Below are 20,452 nucleotides of genomic sequence, written 5' to 3'. Positions count from 1 at the left end.
TTTGGGCGTTGTGAAGGGGATGATCCCTCATGACGTGATAAGGGGAGTCGCTCCAAAGCCACTCATCCACAGCCGCCACTTCTCGCGGCAGTACGTAGGAGTCGAGGTCCCGGAACATCGTCGTGTCGACGAGAGGATCCATCAGAGTAAGAAATCTCCACATTGTGCCGACCTGGAAAAAAGGGAATCATCACTAGCCAAGCTACAACCCTAATTGGAAAAAGAGGATGCTATACCCCAAAGGCTCCAACACAGAAAGCAGCCCAGTGAGGAAAGGAAATAGAGATGTAATGAATAAACTACAAATGACAAGTGATGAAAAATCATAAATGTATATAAATATTAGTAACAAAGTTAAATAGATAAGATATATATATATATATATATATATATATATATATATATATATATATATATATATATATATGTATATATATAAACTATTGGACAAGACTTACATCAACCTGTTCAACAAGAACGCATTTGCAACAAGTTTGAGCATTTGAAGTTCCACTGATTTAACTACCTGATTAGGAAGATCATTCCATAATCTTGCCACAGCTGGAATAAAACATCTAGAATACTGTGTAGTATTCAGTCTAATGATGGAAAGGGCAAGGCTATTAGAATTAACTGCATACATACTACTACTGTATATACAGGATGGTACAGTCTGGGGGAGATCTGAATGCAAAGGATGGTCAGAATTCACCACTATTTCCCTGTACATAGGAAAAGCATCCTGTTTCAATAATATTGGTATCTTATATCTGAAATTAGGAAAAGTTGATTATCATAGTGTCTGAAGGATGCAATGGTTAGATATCTAATATTGCCATGCACAGTAGTCCACAAATATAGTAATACACTAGACAACACTGGCGAAATCTAGAACACACTGGTCATGGATTTTGCCCAATATGTTCAGACTGAATAAGTATCACAAATATTAAGAAGCTTTCTTCATATTAAGAAAAAAACATAATAATAACAAGATGTGAATGATTATATATAGAAGAAATATAAAAGTAATTCATAGTATTATCATTATTATTGGCTAAGCTACAACCATAGTTGGAAAAGCAGGATGCTATATTTCCAAGGGATACAACAGGGAAAATAGCCAAGTGAGGAAAGGAAATACAGATAGAATTGTGTGCCCTAGTGTAACCTCAAGTAAGAGAACTCTAACCCAAGACAGTGGAAGACTATTGTACATAGGTTTTGGCACTACCCAAGACTAAAGAACAATGGTTTGGTTTTGGAGTGTCCTTCTCCTAGAAGAGCTGCTTACCATAGCAGAAGAGTCTCTTTATAGACTTAACAACAAAATATCGCATAGAATTGGTCAATATGGTGTAGCCAATGTACCAAGAGAATATCAGTTGCATAGCAAACAAACAGATGCATTAGTCAGAAGGAATAATGGTGGAATCGCACAAGTCATCTCTTGCTTGAGGTTTTCGTCAACCTCCAGCCGATAATAACGAGCGAAAGTGTTTTAGCGTCACACTGCGATCTCACAGTTCGAGGGGCAAATCAGCAGATATCATCATGGCAAAACGAAATTTTCTAACTGTTGCAGTAATATTATCAGTATATTACGTAAATTGAAGAATTCTACAATTACCAAAGGATAAACAAAGCAGATTTTTATTATTTCTTAAGACTGGTTAGACCCAAGATTGCCAAGAAAGAGCACATCCTATTTGCAGCTGCCATCTTGTGTGTTTACATCTCTGACGCCATGCTCGCGGTTTATGGGAGCAGCTTCCCGTCCAGTTGGGAAGCCGATACCTCGAGCAACAACATCTCGAGCTTTCTATTTTGGGCAGCAATGACTCGCTGCTGGTAAAGAAAAGCCTAGTGTGATTCCAGCTTAACAATACTAATAAAAAAAAAAAAACTAACTTTTTGCTTGGCACTAAAATCGAACCAAGGTTCGGGCAGTTCTCGAACGTTGCAGAAGTCCAAGTGTGGGAAATCGCAGTATGCTCGACACATCTCCCTCCGTCCTTTTTCGTCTTCGGGTCCAACGTTGTGATAGACCCGCATCACGAAATCTGTCGTTGGAAAGGTGGAAAAAGCTTTCAGAAATTTTCATTGCATAGATAGTGTGTCGATGTATTCTAGTGAACTTCTAGCTTAATCAGCTATATAAAATCATGGGACCAGTTTTAAAGATAATTTTAATGCAAATATAACCAGTTCTGGTATATATCTCCTTCAATTAAAATTGAATGATGTCAATAGTCTATGCTGGGCTTATCTATGTATACAATATGTTAGCTTGTAGTACAGTAGTTAGTGGCGATTATTCTCAGGGCCACATTATCCATAAGGCCGTCTACGCTGAAGGCTAGGGTCCCAGCACGAGTATGGGCCTAAGCAATTTTTTTCAAGCGTCAAATGTGGAAACTATGGATTATTTACTTCAGTTGTAATATCATTGTTATAAATTGTACGAAAAGAGAATGTGGGCCCGCTGGAAAATGTCGAGGGGTCCAAAGAAGCCCGAAGCCTTGGGGTACTGTCATGGGTTAATCGAGTAATGGTTATTCTACTAAAATACAAATTTGCAAAGCTCGGTGTAAATAGAACGAAGTAGAGACATTCAAGAAGCAATGGCCATCCTTTCCCCTCAAAATAGTCAATATATAGAATTTAAAGCCTTAAAGGGATTATGAGTTAGTATAGTTTGAAATTCGTAAGGGGATATATTGTAACCACTGATAATGTGAGAGACAATGTACTGTAATTGGCGTCATCATGTGGCCGGGAGCTAATGTGGGAGACAGCGTGATTGGCTATGACGTCATCAGGGGGTGGGGCTAACGTGGTAGACAAAGTGATTGGCTATGACGTCATCAGGGGGTGGGGCTAACGTGGTAGACAAAGTGATTGGCTATGACGTTATCAGGGGGTGGGGATAACGTGGTAGACAAAGTGATTGGCTATGACGTCATCCGGGGGTGGGGCTAACGTGGGAGACAGTGTGATTGGCTATGACGTCATCAGGGGGTGTGGCTTATTTTGCCCAGAATCTTTGCGGCAACTAAAGTTATTAAAACAGTTGAGATAAGGCATTTCTTTTACTATGTAAATCCTTAACATCATCGACTCTTTCGTTTAGAAAAACGTTTCGGGAAATACCTGGGTAATGCTGCTGTATTTCTATGGCACGGGCTCTTATCTCAGAAAAATAACGGTTGTATAGACCGGGGTCACTTGTATTGCCGAAGTAACTGTATGACACGACCTGCAATGAATTGAAAATAATATCTGTATACTAAAATAATGTTTCTTTTATTTATGTAGCTGTTTATATTTGTAAAATAAATTTATGATTAGACCTATAAGGCAAAATAAATGTAGGCCTGGGTCTAATTTAGATTGGACGCAACCTGCAATTAACTAAAGTTAATATCAATATACTACAATAATCTCTCTTTTTTTTTAAAGCAGCTGTTTATGCTTTGTAAAATAAAATCTTATTCAGATTAGGCCTATAAAACAAAATAAATATAGGCCTAGGTCTAATTTAGATGGGATATGACTTGCAATGAATTGAAATTAATATCAATATACTGTAATAAAGACATACTTTTTTAAGGAATTGTTTATGCATTTTGATTTTAATTTTTATCTAGACTAGGCCTATGTAGTTTTCAAATGAATACATGCCTAGTTTAAACCGGGTTTTATTTCAGAGCAAGCCATAGGCCAATCAGACAAAAGGGGGTTATAAATAAAAAGAAAATAAGCAGAGAGGTAAATATCCTGCTTATTTACACACACACACACACACACACACACACACACACACACACACACACACACAATATATTCACAATAACATACTCTCTGGTTGGGACCTCTAGCCGAAGCCTCTTCACTGCAAGAACTGATTTTCTTCACTCTCCTCCGCGTTGCCATATGACGATCACTTGAATATCTGCATTTAGAAGAATTTCGATGTTACATAAATTGGTTTAATGATAACATAACTAACTTTTCTTTTATGTTTTATATATGAGAGATTTATTTTGATGTTATTACTGTTTTTATGATATTCTATCTTAATTATCTATTACTTTTCTTGTAGTTTATTTATTGCCTGTTCAGTGACGCATTTTGTCCGTAAAATGACGCATTTTCTCTGTTAAATGGCAAATTTTGTCGATTAAATGATACATTTTCTCTGTTAACTGACGTATTTTCTCTGTTAAATGATGCATTTAGTCTGTTAAATGACGTATTTTCTCTGTTAAATGACGTATTTCGTTTGTTAAATGTATCTTGTCTATTAAATGACGTATTTTCACTGCTCAATGACGTATTTTCTCTGTTAAATGATGCATTTAGTCTGTTAAATGACGCCTTTTCTCTGTTAAATGACGTATTTCGTTTGTTAAATGTATCTTGTCTATTAAATGACGTATTTTCTCTGTTAAATGACGTATTTTCTCTGTTAAATGACGTATTTCGTTTGTTAAATGTATCTTGTCTATTAAATGACGTATTTTCACTGCTCAATGACGTATTTTCTCTGTTAAATGATGCATTTAGTCTGTTAAATGACGCCTTTTCTCTGTTAAATGACGTATTTCGTTTGTTAAATGTATCTTGTCTATTAAATGACGTATTTTCTCTGTTAAATGACGTATTTTCTCTGTTAAATGACGTATTTCGTTTGTTAAATGTATCTTGTCTATTAAATGACGTATTTTCACTGCTCAATGACGTATTTTCTCTGTTAAATGATGCATTTAGTCTGTTAAATGACGCCTTTTCTCTGTTAAATGACGTATTTCGTTTGTTAAATGTATCTTGTCTATTAAATGACGTATTTTCTCTGTTAAATGACGTATTTTCTCTGTTAAATGACGTATTTCGTTTGTTAAATGTATCTTGTCTATTAAATGACGTATTTTCACTGCTCAATGACGTATTTTCTCTGTTAAATGATGCATTTAGTCTGTTAAATGACGCCTTTTCTCTGTTAAATGACGTATTTCGTTTGTTAAATGTATCTTGTCTATTAAATGACGTATTTTCTCTGTTAAATGACGTATTTTCTCTGTTAAATGACGTATTTCGTTTGTTAAATGTATCTTGTCTATTAAATGACGTATTTTCACTGCTCAATGACGTATTTTCTCTGTTAAATGATGCATTTAGTCTGTTAAATGACGCCTTTTCTCTGTTAAATGACGTATTTCGTTTGTTAAATGTATCTTGTCTATTAAATGACGTATTTTCTCTGTTAAATGACGTATTTTCTCTGTTAAATGACGTATTTCGTTTGTTAAATGTATCTTGTCTATTAAATGACGTATTTTCACTGCTCAATGACGTATTTTCTCTGTTAAATGATGCATTTAGTCTGTTAAATGACGCCTTTTCTCTGTTAAATGACGTATTTCGTTTGTTAAATGTATCTTGTCTATTAAATGACGTATTTTCTCTGTTAAATGACGTATTTTCTCTGTTAAATGACGTATTTCGTTTGTTAAATGTATCTTGTCTATTAAATGACGTATTTTCACTGCTCAATGACGTATTTTCTCTATTAAATGGCGTATTTTCTCTGTTAAATGTATCTTGTCTATTAATTGACGTATTTTCTCTGCTCAATGGCGTATTTTCTCTGTTAAATGACGCATTTCGTCTGTTAAATGACTTATTTTGAGAAATATACAGAACCATCATAATAAGTATAGGTCCAAAGAGGACTTTGTGCATTTTCTTACGACAGATAGGCATATTAATAGGCCTATTTCTGCTTTTTTATGAATTTCATTAATAGATTATATTAATTATGTACATATAATATCACTGAAACCATTAATGACACTTATTTCACTTTAAATAATTAATTAATTCACTGTTTTATGCTCATATCACTAAATAAATTAATCAACATAGGCCTAAGCCTAAACTATCACTTTACTTCTAAGTATATATCTCATCTCATATTGTATATGATTCATTATGGAATATATCCAAAAATAACTGTTCAAATTCACTTTTAAATATATGATAAATTTAATTTTCCTTTAGAGCACAAATGTCTGGATCTACACCCGAAAGTACTCAGAGACACACTGAGGTAGTGTTGCCAGATGGGTTAGTCTAAAAATCCCCAAAACTCATGGTAAAAATCTCCAAAATAACTCAAAAATCTCCAAAACAACTCAAAAATCCCCAATTCCACTAATATACTTCTGATCCCATAGGCTTTACTAATATAGAAATTCCCCACTTTACATCACATAAGTGCAAGCAAACAAATTACAACAATATAAAGGTTTACTCATCTTTGTTTCTTCATAGAAATTTGTACAGAGTATCCCCATCAGACACCCAAAATCTCCAAATCTAGGGATAAATTTCCATATCTGGCAACCCTGCGTGACTGAGGTCTGAGGGATAGACCGAGGTTCTAAACCAGGAACCTTGTCATAATTATGTATTTTATTTAGCTAAATAGAGCATAAAATAGTATTATGTAGTTAAATAAAAGATAAATAAATGTCATTTTTACTGTTTGTCAGTGGTATAACATCCAAAATTTAAATACCGTAAAAGGAATTGTAGTTCAGAGTTTCCGTCATAATTATTATTATTTTCTTTTTATTTCTGAAGCATATAATTTTTTTTTCCTTTACCTGGTTCCATATATCACTCAAAATAATGCTACAATATACAAAATTCACATGATTATAATAAGTAATAGATATAGATCACCAAAATCAAAATATCGCCAAAATAAAAACTTTTCTACTTGAAAGTCTTTGTAGACGTGAAACAATTCATACCATAATCCGAATAAGCATGAAACCTTCTCATTTATAAACTCTTACTATAGATTTTTATTGTAAATACTGCAATAAACTTTATATATAATAATAATCTTCTTTTACATCGGCCTAGCTGGGACATTGCTCAGTGGATGTGGGTCACATATATGGGAACTTTCGTGTTTCTGGTCCACCTGTTATTCACGCATACGTGTCACTGTACTGTGACCATTTAACTGTCAGACAGGGAGAGGGAGTGTGAGAGGGAGAGGGAAAGGGAGAGTGAGAGAGTGTATGCAAGAATTCATATTTTGAATAATCAATTCTCCTATGTTATAAAGTTCTTTTTAAATGTATATATTTTTCATAAATTCTATAAATTTTAATAAATGGGACTACATAAAGTGAAAAAGTTTAACTAATTTATCAAAATATTTACTCGGTATCCTATATATATATATATATATATATATATATATATATATATATATCTATATAGTTTTTCATTCTTCTTATATTTCCTTGAATGAATTAACTTCTTGTGTAGATATTTTCATATTCCATAGTCTCATGATTACATGGCTTTGTATATATAAAAAATTAGCACATACAATTGTCTGAAATTCCTGAAGGCTACAATTCTGTGTAGATATTGATAATAATAAAAGTAAAATATATAAAAAAAATGTGTATACTATTAGGCCTAAAAGTATTATCTTACACTCCCCTAATATGCTAACAGTAGGCCTACTGAGTTTTATCTATAGAGATGAGTGGAAATTGATAATAATAAAAGTAAAATATATAAAAATGTGTATACTATTAGGCCTAAAATTATTATCTTACACTCCCCTAACATGCTAACAGTAGGCCTACTGAGTTTTATCTATAGAGATGAGTGGAAATTGATAATTATAAAAGTAAAATATATAAAAATGTGTATACTATTAGGCCTAAAATTATTATCTTACACTCCCCTAACATGCTAACAGTAGGCCTACTGAGTTTTATCTATAGAGATGAGTGGAAATTGATAATTATAAAAGTAAAATATATAAAAATGTGTATACTATTAGGCCTAAAATTATTATCTTACACTCCCCTAACATGCTAACAGTAGGCCTACTGAGTTTTATCTATAGAGAAAATTTCTGACTTTAACTGGGCATTTGATGCAAAGAAAAGAAATAATAATAAAAAGTAACAATGAAAACCAATTTTGACGTAAGCAATTTACAACTTAGATAGCTTCACCAAAAATATTAATTAAATATAATTAAAAACTAAATTCTGTTAAAGGTGATTGGAAATTTCAGATTTTTATTATTTAAAGAAACTTTTTTTTTTGCATAATGCCAAAATGAAAAATTAATTCGTCAAAGAATAATTTTTAAGGCTTGCAAAATATATTCAGTAACAAATTTGATGAAGGAAATTAATGATAAAGGGTAATTCTATGTCATTAGGATTTTAAATTAAAGCTAAAATAATAATTTTGTATATAAAAATTCTTTTTTTTATGCTAAAATAATTGATAATTGATTAATATTAAAATTTATTCTATAATAAACGCGGTAAAATATTCAGAAACAAAATTATATGATGAAAGAAATTAATCATAAAAAATAATTCTATGTAATTAGCATTATAAATTAAAACTAAAGTAATAACTTTGTGTATAAAATTATTTTTACATTAAAAACAATTGGTAATTGATTAATATTAAAAATTTATTCATAATGCCAAAATGAAAAATTAATTCAGTAAAAAATAATTTTTAAATCCTGCAAAAATATTCCGAAACAAATACGATGAAGAAAATAAATATAAATAGTAATTCTATTTAATTATGATTTTAAATTAAAACTAAAATAATCATTTATTATATACGAATTCAATTTTATACACAAAACAAATTACAACTGATTAATATTAAAATTTTATTCTAAAATGAACGCTACTGCTTGATGACGTCACAAGAAAAGCCATCAAAAAGTAAACAAAACCTTCAACTCATCTTGTGGCGAAGAGTAATTCCCTCTTTCTGATCAGGTAAGTTAATTATCGTCATTTATTCAATTTAATTGGATTTATTATGATAGTTTGCAATGTATGATAAATAATTTATGGCTTTTGCATAGATTAGTAACGATATTTTAGTGTATATTAACTTTTACGATTTTGGGTTAGATTCCTATACGGGAATGTACTTTATGTTTCATGGATTAGAAAGTATTTAGGGCTTATTTTATGCCTTATTTTAACTATATATATTCATAATTTATTAATTTTCAATTAAATTTGCTATTAATATGCGTCAGTAAGCTTCTGTATGTCTGTTTTACTATTACATTACTTTAGCCTACTTTAAAGGTTTAAAGGCCTCTCACGAATGGCAGCAGTAGCGAGGGATAATGGTGATGTCCTGGCAGGACAATGTCCTAAAGACTTACCATATATTCACACGATCAGTGCCCAAGCCCCCTCTCCACCCAAGCTAGGACTAGGGAAGGCTAGGCAATGGCTGCTGATTACTCGGCAGATAGACCTATCTTGAATTTTCTTAGATCAGATTATAACATTTTTAAGCAGGAGAAAGTTTATATTTTAAGTTTTCTAATATTTTCATTGGTAATTGTGTAGGAGAGCTCCGCGCTCGATTTAAAAGTTTCTAAAAGTAGAAAACGAAAGAAAACAGTAAATTAGAGCTACAGTTACCTTGAAACTGTGAGATAATCCTCCTACAACCACCTAACTCTTACACAGAAAATGTAAGCATAAACCTACTACTACAATTATGAGGGACCCCAGTGGGAAGCGGGGTTTTTGGGTGGGGGGAGGAGGAGAAAAGTGATTTTTCGGGGCACTACCTAACTTAATACAACTACCTACCCTACCCTGGGGGCCATGTACCCCTACCTAGGCCTACCGCCCCCCCTGCGACCCCCCCTTAAGGCCACAGTAATTTTCAGGGCACCACCGAACCTAAGACACCCACCTAACCTAGCCTATGGGGCCCTGTACCCCTACCTAGGCCTACCGGGGGGGGGGGGGGGGGGGGGCTCTGCCCCCCCTGCGACCCCCCCTTAAGGCCACAGTAATATTCAGGGCACCACCGAACCTAAGACACCCACCTAACCTAGCCTATGGGGCCCTGTACCCCTACCTAGGCCTACCGGGGGGGGGTTCATAGTGCACTAGTTTGTCTGCGGATTATAGTGGTTACAGGGCTCATTTGAGCAAAAATAAGACACAGTCAACAATAACAACAGACTTAGAAAATTCAGGGAAGACAAGAGTAGCGTGAGTTTGATCGTCGATATTTCGACTATTAATGAGGTTACACAACGTTAACGTAAACTGCAAACTACCACATACCTTACTGTTATGGTGTAGGTGGATACAAATCTGCTGCTGCCAGGAGGAAGTGATGAAGTCTTTTTTCCAAACCATGTACCTTTGAAACAAGACACGAAAAAATTGCACCTCCTCTTCCTTTTCCCACGAGTAACCACACTACGATCACACCGGAATGCTAATTTGTTGTAATCTATACGGCACACATTTTCACAATTAGGGCACTTTTTCTCTGCCAAAATCAAACCATGACTTTGAGCAAATGCAATTAGCAAATCAACTTTCCCGGAATAATGTACACAAAAATCCCCATAAGAAATAAAGCAATTGTCACAAGTGACACAGTCGGAACGGGATGAAGGTCCTGCTAATTGCTCCATACTTCACGGCAAAATGAGCTTTTCAGTTTGAAGGGAGATCCGAGACGTACAAAAATATTCCTCCGCGGAACTTCACGTAAACTGTGGTAACTGGTGGAAAAATAGCAGGGATAAGTGAAGTAATAAGTGTCAGCATTGGCTAGATTTGTAAAAACCGCCATGATTGGTTTTCAAACAGTGTGACATCAAGAAAACACCTGTTATTGGTTAGAATAGCATTGAGAACTAGTCTGCCATACGCAGTAAGGCGGTGAAACAGCTCATTTTAGCCAAGACATCACACAGTAAACAAAAACAAACACTTAGAAAAAATCCAAGTGAAACATAACTATACACACGAATATCTTCGTTAAATAGAAGCTGCTCATATATTGACTATTATATAAGCGTTCTATATGATATAATAGTGAATTGTAGGTGTTTAAATTCTTCAAGATCTTCCGCGGAGCTCTCCTACACATTTACCTTTTCATTAATGAAGAGAATTTGTTTTATAGTTATAATGCCTTTTTATATATCAACGCAAGTGCGGTCAGTCCCTCGCGCAACCGTTGTCTCCCTTAAAGAGCGTGAGTCACGACCTTTGCTTGAAATTTTGGAAATTAAAATTATTATATTCATGTATATTTCACGTTTCAGATAGATTGTTTAATGAAAACGAGTTGTTGCTAAAATGATATTTTTATATTTACGCGAGGGCGTCCAGATAGTGCAATAATTTACTGACCTGTATACTTATTTACTTTTTCTTCAAAATTTACTATTAAAGCTATTCAATTTAGTATCCAATTTACAGTAATTCTACCATTTCCTATGATTCTCCGATTATATTATAATTATTTTTCATATATATTGTATAGTTATCATAAATAATGTATGTTCCTCTCATTTACACTTTTTGGTTATGATTATGCTGAAAGATACATAAAGTGTCAGAGATGATAAATGAATAGGCCGAAGTGTAAAATATGCAGTTGAGAATATACAGTATTATGTTAGCCAATCTTGCCTGTTTTCGTATTTGGTATATGCAGCATATCTATTTTTGGGGGGAGCAATGAAACTATAGGAGAGATTACTCGAGTGCCCTATGTGGATGAGATCGTGTTAAGGGGTTGATGGAGATAGTTTGGGCATGCTCTTCGCACTTCCCAAGAGAGATTAGTTCACCAAAGGTTCAGCTGGGTTCCACAAGGCACTGGAACAGTTGGAAGACCCAGGCCTACATGGCTGAGGACTGTGAAGCGTGAAGTAGATGATGATGAATGGAAAAGTATTAAATTAAAAGCTCAAGATAGAGACAACTGGCAAAATGTAACCGAGGCCCTGTGTGTCAATAGGCGTAGGAGATGGTGATGATGTTACGATACGAAGGAAAGGCGTCTTTTTGATTTCATGAAGTGAGGGAAATTGCGGAAAAAGACCTACACTTATACATACTTAACTCTATTCATTCAACCTTCATAAACAAATTTTTAAGCCCGATTTCTCAAATTGTGAAATTTTCATAGAAAAATTTGCATCTACATTTTTTTTTATATTGACTGATTTTTATCATTTGAAAATGAAAAGATTGGGAATTTTATAACCTACAATTTAGTATTTTTAAGAAAATATATGAAAAATTAATTGACTGCTATACATAGAAAAATAATAAAGTACATCTCAATAAGGCAGCCCCACTGCAGAAGACTAGGCCGGTGTGTCCCCCCTTTTTAGCAATGGGAGGGAGCTTCTTTGCCTGTAATTCCCCCCCCACCCCCCACTTGCCTAGATTGATCTGAACACATTGATCCCACTCATATGGTACTTCTATAACTCTGAAGGGACCATCGATAAAGTTATGGTAAATATTAACACTAACACCACCTACATTTTTGACGACAGACCTGCATGTATTCGGTAATTGCGATGATTTTAATTTCAAGCCAATTATGAAAACTATATATTTTTCCCACTCATTATCTTGTGTGTTATCCATTTCTGATTGTGATTATTGGTACAAACCACCAGTTGATAAGTTTTCCTACCACCCTATGTACAGTAAACATAATTGTGGAGAATCTTGGAGGGAGATCTGGGTGATTGTGCGGGGAAACACAAATTATGACTGCTTTGCGCCATTAATAATCATCAGAAATTAATAAAATAACAAAGATAACCACTTGTCAAAATATATGATGCATGTAATGTGGCTAAATTAACTCGCATATAACCTTTATCTCCTTGCTTCTTTGTTTTGGCAAGAGGAACATATATGTGCGGTGCGCGCCAACCACCTGGGCCACTGTTTCTCTGGTATTTTGAACTTCCAGGGGACCAGTGTGTTTGAAGTATAATGAATTGCCAAAGTAGATGAGATAACGCTAAATTTTGAAATGGATTAAATGCGACTCTGGTTGAAGTCTTCTTGTTATGGCTGATGTGTTGGAACTGAAGCGGAGGGTAGAAATATCATTATTGTAACACAACACCTGGAGACTTATGCATAAATACATGGAAACTCTTAGGTAGTTGGTTAAAAAATTCCAGCAGTAACTCACTATCTGTCTGTCAAAAATAAACAATGTACTTGGACAAAGGAATATTGCTTACGTTTTAGGTGATCCATACGCAAGTTATTATGCTCCAAACCCTATTAGCCTTGCAAAGAAACACTCCAAAACAGCCAGAACTTGTTCATTTCTTGTAGCGAATTCCCTTGGTCCCACAGGAATACAAACCTTCGACATTCAATTTAATAGGACTGTCAAAACTTATGAGCTCCCACTATGTTTTTAACCACCAGACAGTAGAGATGTACTCCGGCTCCCTCAACTGGTTATCTCAATCTTTTACATTTTCTTTTAGATAAAGTTGTTGGCAGATCGTCATGTGCGAGGGAAATTAAGAAGGAAGATTTGCAGTAATTTACTGACACACATTCCTCTTCCAGTTTACCTTTTAATTCCCTCACTTGTGTGGCCTTATGATGACGACAGCAACGTAAACTTTAAACATCGATGTACTCTGTCGGAGGAAGAAGGTTTTGCTTCTGCCGAGTCTGAAGTGGAAGGGTTATCTTCAGTGTCTTCCCGATCCCTTAAAAAAGCTTAAGACATAAAACCTAATTGGGCAAACTCTTTGTAGAGTTCATGTGGTCTGTGTCTTCGTGAGAAGGTTGTCATCGGCCTGTATGACCCGGTAGAAGGAGAGCTATAAGTTGCTCCTTCTACTCTGCCTCATCTTCGTGAGAGTCTACGCTGCTATTACTAGAGGAGAACAAGTTGAAGACGTCATAGAGTATGTGTAGGAAGACCAATAGAGAGGGGTTGCATACGAATGACTCCGATTGTTTCTATCGCCATAGCAGAGACGGTGCGGTACCAGGAACCTCCCTTCTTCAGTAGTGCCAAAAGTTGTCCCATAGAGTGAAGGAATGTTGGCGCTTTACGGTCAGAAACCTGGGTAAGTCTGGAGAGATCATTGGAGACATGAGCTCTGATGAAGGCACTGCATTTGCTAAGAAACCGAACATAGGGGCAGAAGTGAAGCATACCAACATTTCTGACTGTATAGCGACAGCTTGGCATTTAGTACTTCTCCCAGTAAGGGAGCGTGCACAGGTAGAAGGTGCTCGTACACCTGTTACTAGCACTCGATCTCGTTGGTAACGTCCCTGACTGGTGAACACCAGACTGGGGTTTGAGTCCCGCTCAAACTCGTTAGTTTCTTTAGTCGTTGAAACCTCACCATCCTTGTGAGATTTGGATGTGGGGTTTGGGGGATCCTATAGGTCTACCTGTTGAGTCATCAGCTGCCATTGCCGGATCCTCCTTGGTCCTAGCTTGGGTGGAGAGGGTTGCTTGGGTGCTGATCATATGTATAAATATGGTCAGTCTCTAGTGCATTATCCTGCTTGATAGGGCAATGTCACTGTCCCTTGCCTCTGCCATTCATGAGCGGCCTTGAAACCTTCAAACTAGTGGTGGGGTAGTTACACCTCGCTTAAAGTCTGATGGCTAGTCTTCCATCTTTGCCGAAAGTGTATTCCCTAATAAAGAACTCATGATTTGTATCATTAAAAAAAATATAAATGACTCAAATTTGTCATCTTGTAATGAACTGCTCACTGTTCACCGTTCATAATCCAGCTCATAGCACTGGGGCTTGGACATTACACCACTACTCTTCGCAAGATGAAAGGGAAGAGAAAGATTGTAATGTTCAAGATAGTTACTAAATGAAAGATCATAATCACTTCATTTAAATGCAGAGGTTCCCAAACTTATTATTATTATTATTATTATTATTAATAATTGCAGATGAAATCCTCGCTCACCCCCTTGTTCCACTTTAAACTACGTAATGAAGCTATTCATCTGTTTATGATTCTCTCAAAGTTTTTATCTCTAAACCGTTTACAAGTTTCTTTGCCTTGGTGTTTATAACATACAGTATCTTTTGTCATTTAGATTTTGTAAGAAAAAATAAGTAAAATATAAACTATTTGTTGCTTAAATACTCTCTATGTCACCCTGTCACCTGAAACCACAGATTTTGCCTCCCCCCTCCAATATCAGACGATCAACCAGGGGCCGATTCTACCAGTTTGTGAACCACTGATATAAAATGTCTTTAGTGCGAGTGTATTCGAATTATTGTTATTACCTCCGGCAACGAGGTTGGAAGGAGGTTATGTTTTACCCCCTGTTTGTGTGTGTGTTTGTGAACAGCTTCCTGGCCACAATTTTAATCGTAGAGTAGGGATTAACTGTTGTGTAAAAAGCTGGAAATGATTAAATCTTATAAGGTTAAGGTCAAAGGTCAAGGTTATGGTCAAATGTCTAGTTCACGTAACCAGCCATAATTTTGGACATCGTTGTCACAGAAACTTCAAACTTGGTTCATGTTTGAGTGTATGAAAATCCATGCCAATTAATACATGTCAAAGGTCAAGGTCAAGCAAAATTCTAGAAATGAGCTGCCACGAAGGAGGTCTGCGCTCTACTGAATGCCCCCTCTAGTTATTATTATTATTATTATTATTATTAGCTAAACTACAACCCTAGTTGGAAAAGCAGGGTGCTATAAACCCAAGGGCTCCAACAGGGATAAATATCCCATTGAGGAAAGGAAATAAGGAAATAAATAAACTAAAAAAGAAGTAATGAACAATTAAAATATTCTAAGTACAGTAACAACATTAATATAGATCTTTCATTTATAACTAAGAAGAGACTTATGTCAGCCTGTTCATGAAAATATTGAAATTTATTTAAAGTTGTACCTTGTTACTAAGCTGTGGAATTATATTCGCAGGTGTTTCGTTAATGAAAATGGAGGACGACGACCTGGGTTCAAGAGGCATGGACTCCGACTGGAGTGAAGGATCGAGTGTCCCGAACAAGCACAGCTCTCCCTCTGCCACGTTCAAGTTTGAGTCGCCCAGCAGCTCCGGAGGTTCTCGCAGCAGTAAGAAAAAGCACATTTCTCACCGTGGCATTGTGAGTTCATCTCATTCCACCAGTCGCAAGAAATTGAGTCCCTACGGGGAGAGGAAGAAGCACAGTGATCACCACAGCCACAAGAAAGTGAGGAAGATGGAGGTGGACGATTGCGACGTCCCGCAATCGACAAAGCGCGAAGCCAAGTCCGACGGCAAGAGCTATGCCGAAGCTTTGGCCAAAAGCGTTACAAGTGGCTCTGGAGATTTTGTAAGGAAAACAGAGAGGAAAAAGAGGGGATCAAGTATTAGCCAGGCTTACATGGAGAGCCTTTCTTCCGAATCCCAGAAAAACCCATCTGAAAATTTTATTTCTCTTGAGGAAAATCTTTCTTCAGACAGTTTTTTCTACAAATCTGCGTTTGATTACACTCCAAGAAAAGCCTTTGACACACAAGAAAAGGTTTCAGCCCAGGTATGTGTGCTTGGTTTTATTTTTACCTCCGGCAACAAAAGTTGGAAGGAGGTTATGTTTTTGCCTGTTTGTGTGTGTGATTATGAACAGCTTCCTGGCCACAATTTTAATCGTAGAGTAATGAAACTTGCAGGGATTAACTGTTGTCTAAAAAGCGGGAAATGATTAAATTTTGGAAGGTAAAGGTCAAAGGTCAAGGTCACAGTCAAGAAAAATGTCCAATTAACCTGATCAGCCATGAGTTTGGACATCGTTGCCACAGAAACTTCAAACTTGGTTAGTTTTTGAGTGTATGAATATCCACACCAATTAATAAATTTTAAGGTCAAAGGTCAAGCAAAAGGTCGCGAAATGAACTGCCACGGCGGAGGTCTGCGCTCTACATTTTTCCTTATCACATCTCTTATTCATTATTTCTAATATCATCCAAATACCTTTATGCTATTATTTCAACTATTTGACACCCACCATAAAGGTTATCAGAACTCTGTATGTTTGTACTAGGACAGTTGTACGTTGGAGAGTTGCAATCTGCAGGCCTTTTTTCCGATTTAGATGTGATGTATTGCTATTAAGCTATTTTTTCTTTCAAGGCACTACAGTTGCCGCAGAGGTTCCTGGGAAAATAAGCCCCACCCCTTAATGACGTCTTAGACATTCATGTCTATCGCGATAAGAAATGTTTGCCGAGGGAGTTACTGACTCCTCCTCACTTTACTTCTTTTTTTTAAATATTTAACTTAGCCGGTGAATATATAGCTGCAACTCTGTTGCTCGACAGACAAACTCTACGGAAAAAACTCGCCAGCGATCGCTACACAGGTTGCGGGTGTGCCCAACAGCGCCATCTGTCGACCAGATACCCAGCTCTTATGTAAACAAAGACTCAATTTTCTCTCTGTCGAGGTGTCGACAAGACGTACTTTACTCGCTGTTGCTAAACTGGAGTTTTTCACATCTTATTGGTGAAGTACTATATTCTGGTTTTGAGCTTTCGCTGTGCAGGGTTTTTCTTCAAACAAATCCTTGAACTCTTTTATGTAACGGATTCATTGTTGATGACTTAGATCGTTTTTGGAATTTTCCCTTGACCAATTCAAAATGGCTGACCCTTCACAAGTTCCCAAATTTAGGAAATGCAATGCTAGGGACTGTTCTAGGCGTCTTCCGAAGGCTTCTATCGACCCTCACACTGTTTGTTCCAATTGTAGGGGTAAAACCTGTCAATTGGAAGATCGGTGTGAGGAGTGCGTGGGCCTTTCGGAATTCGATTTTATCGAATTCGAAAAGTACACACGTAGGCTAGAGAGAGATAGAATTAGGAGAAGTTCTTCTCGATCTATTGAAGTATCCTCTCCTCATGCCCCACAACCTATTCCTTCCCCTGTAGTGGTTGTTCCTAACCCCCCTTCTAGCACTCAGGAACCATCGATGGCTGACATGATGCGTGCCATCCAGGCTCTGGGTGAGAGAGTTGAGTCCCTTGCAAGTGACCGCAATCAGCTCATGGCGGATGTTAAGGAGCTTAAGTGCCAAAGTGCAGTGGGAAGTGCTAAAGTGCCAAGTGATAGTGTTGTGAACAGTGTTGCGCTTGAGGGTTCGTCTGTTCGTGCCTGTCGTCCTCCTAGTCCGGGACCTCTTGCAAGCTCCCAAGTCCAGGGGAGAAGCAATGTCGTACGACGCATGGATTCGAGAGGCTTTAATCAGCGAACAGTCGTTCCCTCCATGGTATCGGGCGTATCTACCCAAGATCGCCCCTACCTACCAAAGACGAGAGAGCCCATTTATACCTCGTCGTCTGAAGGTGTTTCTCGCAAGAAACCTTGGACCAAGGTCTCACGACCTTTAAAACGTAAATTGGTCCCTTCAGCACAAGTCCAACGTCCCGGTTGTAGTCACTGGGTCAGTTCGGACTCGTTGCCGTCATCTGATGACTGCTCACCGCCTAAGAGAGGCAAAGCGGTACCGCTTCAGACCCTAACACCGTCTGTCGCCGCACCTGCTCCCGTAGACCCTAAATGGGCTTTACTGCAAGACATGCATTCCAAGCTTAAGTCTCTAATGCAGGACTTTCATGCGGAGAAGGTTGCTGCCGTACCAGCAGCGAGTGCAGTAACTAGCCTACAACCTTCTAAGCGATCGGTTGTGCGTCCTGTGGACGCTGAGGTAACCTTCTCACGTACACCAGTTGAGGGAGTTCCTCCTCCGATGCGTTCCAGTGTGGGCTGCCAGCCGCATGTTGACGTTAAGCGACGTACGGAAGTGGGTGTTGACGTTCTGGACGTTCAACAACCTTCAGAGTTGACTTGTTTTGACGCGGTGCGTCAACCTCCGCAACCCAGTGTGGTTTCCACTGCGCAACCCAGTCAGTCTAGACAGTCTCGGGTAGACGCTGTGCGTCCTTGCGCTACCATGGTTGTTGACAGCTCACAGACTGTGCAGCAGGTCCATGACGTTGCGTCCGGCTCAGTCACGCATGCACCTGTACGACCGGACTCAGCGAACCAGCCGTTACCCACTCCGTTGCCGTTTCCTCATCAGTTCTCGGATGAGGAACTTTCTGATGACGATGTTGCTGCACATCAAGATGAACAACAATCAGAACTGGACGAGCCTAAGTCTACTCAACCCTCTTTGGACTTTAGAAAAGTTTTGGCTATTTTCAAAGAGCTGTTTCCTGACCAGTTTGTTTCTGTGGCTCCTCGTTCTCCGCCTTCAGAGTTTGTCTTAGGCATGCCTTCTACCGCACCTGCCTTTACTAGACTCGTCCTCGCACGCTCGTCCAAGAGAGCTTTGCGGGTGATAGGAGACTGGTTAGAGTCCAAGAAGAGTTTAGGGAAGACAGCATTTGCTTTTCCCCCTGCTAGACTCTCTTCTAGATCGAGCGTCTGGTATGCCACGGGAGAAGTTCTCGGCTTGGGAGTTCCTGCCTCTGCCCAGGGCGACTTCTCAAGTCTTGTAGACTCTCCCCGCCGCCTTGCCATGAGACGCTCAAAGATTTGTTGGTCATCATCGGACCTGGACCATCTTATGAAAGGAATCTTTAGGGCTTTTGAAGTCTTTAACTTCTTAGACTGGTGCCTAGGAGCCCTAAGCAGGAAGATCTCTTCGACAGATAAAGAGACTTCTTTGCTCATTATGTCCTGCATGGACAAGGCCGTCCGTGATGGGTCCAATGAGCTTGCTGCCTCATTTGTGTCCGGAGTCCTGAAAAAGCGAGAATCTCTCTGCTCATTCCTTTCTGCTGGAGTTACACCGTGCCAGAGATCTGAGCTTCTCTTTGCTCCTCTTTCAAAGTGCCTGTTTCCAGAAGTCCTGATAAAGGAAATAGCCGCTTCGTTAGTGCAGAAGGACACTCACGATCTTGTTGCGTCCTCAGCTCGCAAAGCTCCCCCTTTGCCTACATTATCAGCTAGACCGAGGATGGACACTCCAGCGTCTCGCTTTATTCCGCCCTTTCGTGGCAGAGCCTCCAGCAGAGGAGGTGCTCGTGCCGAAGGGAAGCGAGGGAAGAGGAAAGGATCCAAGTCCTCTAAGGGCAGAGTCTGACTGCCCGCAACTTCAGACAGCAGTGGGAGCCAGACTCAAGAACTTCTGGCAAGCCTGGGAGAAGAGAGGTGCAGATGCACAATCTGTGAAGTGGCTCAGAGAGGGGTACAAGATCCCGTTTGTACGAAAACCCCCTCTAGCGACGTCTCCCATCGATCTCTCTCCCAGGTACAGAGAGGAAGAAAAGAGACAAGCCCTGAAACTGGAAGTGTCTCTTTTGCTAAAGAAGGGAGCGGTGGTCAAGGTCTCGGACCTTCAATCACCGGGATTCTACAACCGCCTCTTCTTGGTTTCAAAGAAGACAGGAGGGTGGAGGCCGGTGCTAGACATCAGTGCTCTGAATGTCTTTGTCACAAAGACGAAGTTCTCCATGGAGACCACAAAGTCAGTCTTAGCAGCGGTCAGAAGGGAAGACTGGATGGTCTCTCTAGACCTAAGGGACGCCTACTTCCACGTCCCCATC

General features: G+C 38.1%; 3 protein-coding genes across 3 annotated transcripts in view; 1 reads left to right on the top strand and 2 right to left on the bottom strand.

Moving 5' to 3' along the window:
* Positions 1 to 4,100, bottom strand: part of LOC137626573 (uncharacterized) — a 5,865-nt gene extending 1,765 nt beyond the window's left edge. The window contains exons 1-4 of the mRNA XM_068357606.1: positions 3,862 to 4,100; positions 3,154 to 3,259; positions 1,912 to 2,063; positions 1 to 172 (exon numbers count right to left, since the gene is read on the bottom strand). The exon at positions 1 to 172 is cut by the window's left edge and continues 9 nt beyond it. Of these exons, the coding sequence (XP_068213707.1) occupies positions 1 to 172; positions 1,912 to 2,063; positions 3,154 to 3,259; positions 3,862 to 3,936 (505 nt within the window). The 5' untranslated portion in view covers positions 3,937 to 4,100. The remainder of the gene's footprint in view (positions 173 to 1,911; positions 2,064 to 3,153; positions 3,260 to 3,861) is intronic.
* A 10-nt stretch (positions 4,101 to 4,110) lies between these two features.
* LOC137626722 (probable serine/threonine-protein kinase clkA) lies at positions 4,111 to 5,766 on the bottom strand. The gene has a single exon (XM_068357730.1). The coding sequence runs from the start codon at positions 5,764 to 5,766 to the stop codon at positions 4,111 to 4,113; it is 1,656 nt and encodes a 551-aa protein (XP_068213831.1).
* A 2,962-nt stretch (positions 5,767 to 8,728) lies between these two features.
* Positions 8,729 to 20,452, top strand: part of LOC137627087 (uncharacterized) — a 92,721-nt gene continuing 80,997 nt past the window's right edge. Inside the window, exons 1-2 of the mRNA XM_068358091.1 lie at positions 8,729 to 8,855; positions 15,842 to 16,440. Of these exons, the coding sequence (XP_068214192.1) occupies positions 15,853 to 16,440 (588 nt within the window). The 5' untranslated portion in view covers positions 8,729 to 8,855; positions 15,842 to 15,852. The remainder of the gene's footprint in view (positions 8,856 to 15,841; positions 16,441 to 20,452) is intronic.

This window comes from Palaemon carinicauda, chromosome 34 (assembly GCF_036898095.1).
Source record: "Palaemon carinicauda isolate YSFRI2023 chromosome 34, ASM3689809v2, whole genome shotgun sequence".
Classification (NCBI taxonomy): Eukaryota; Metazoa; Arthropoda; class Malacostraca; order Decapoda; family Palaemonidae; genus Palaemon; species Palaemon carinicauda.
The sequence above is the reverse complement of the archived record's forward strand: the minus strand, read 5'-3'. Positions and strand labels throughout refer to the sequence as shown.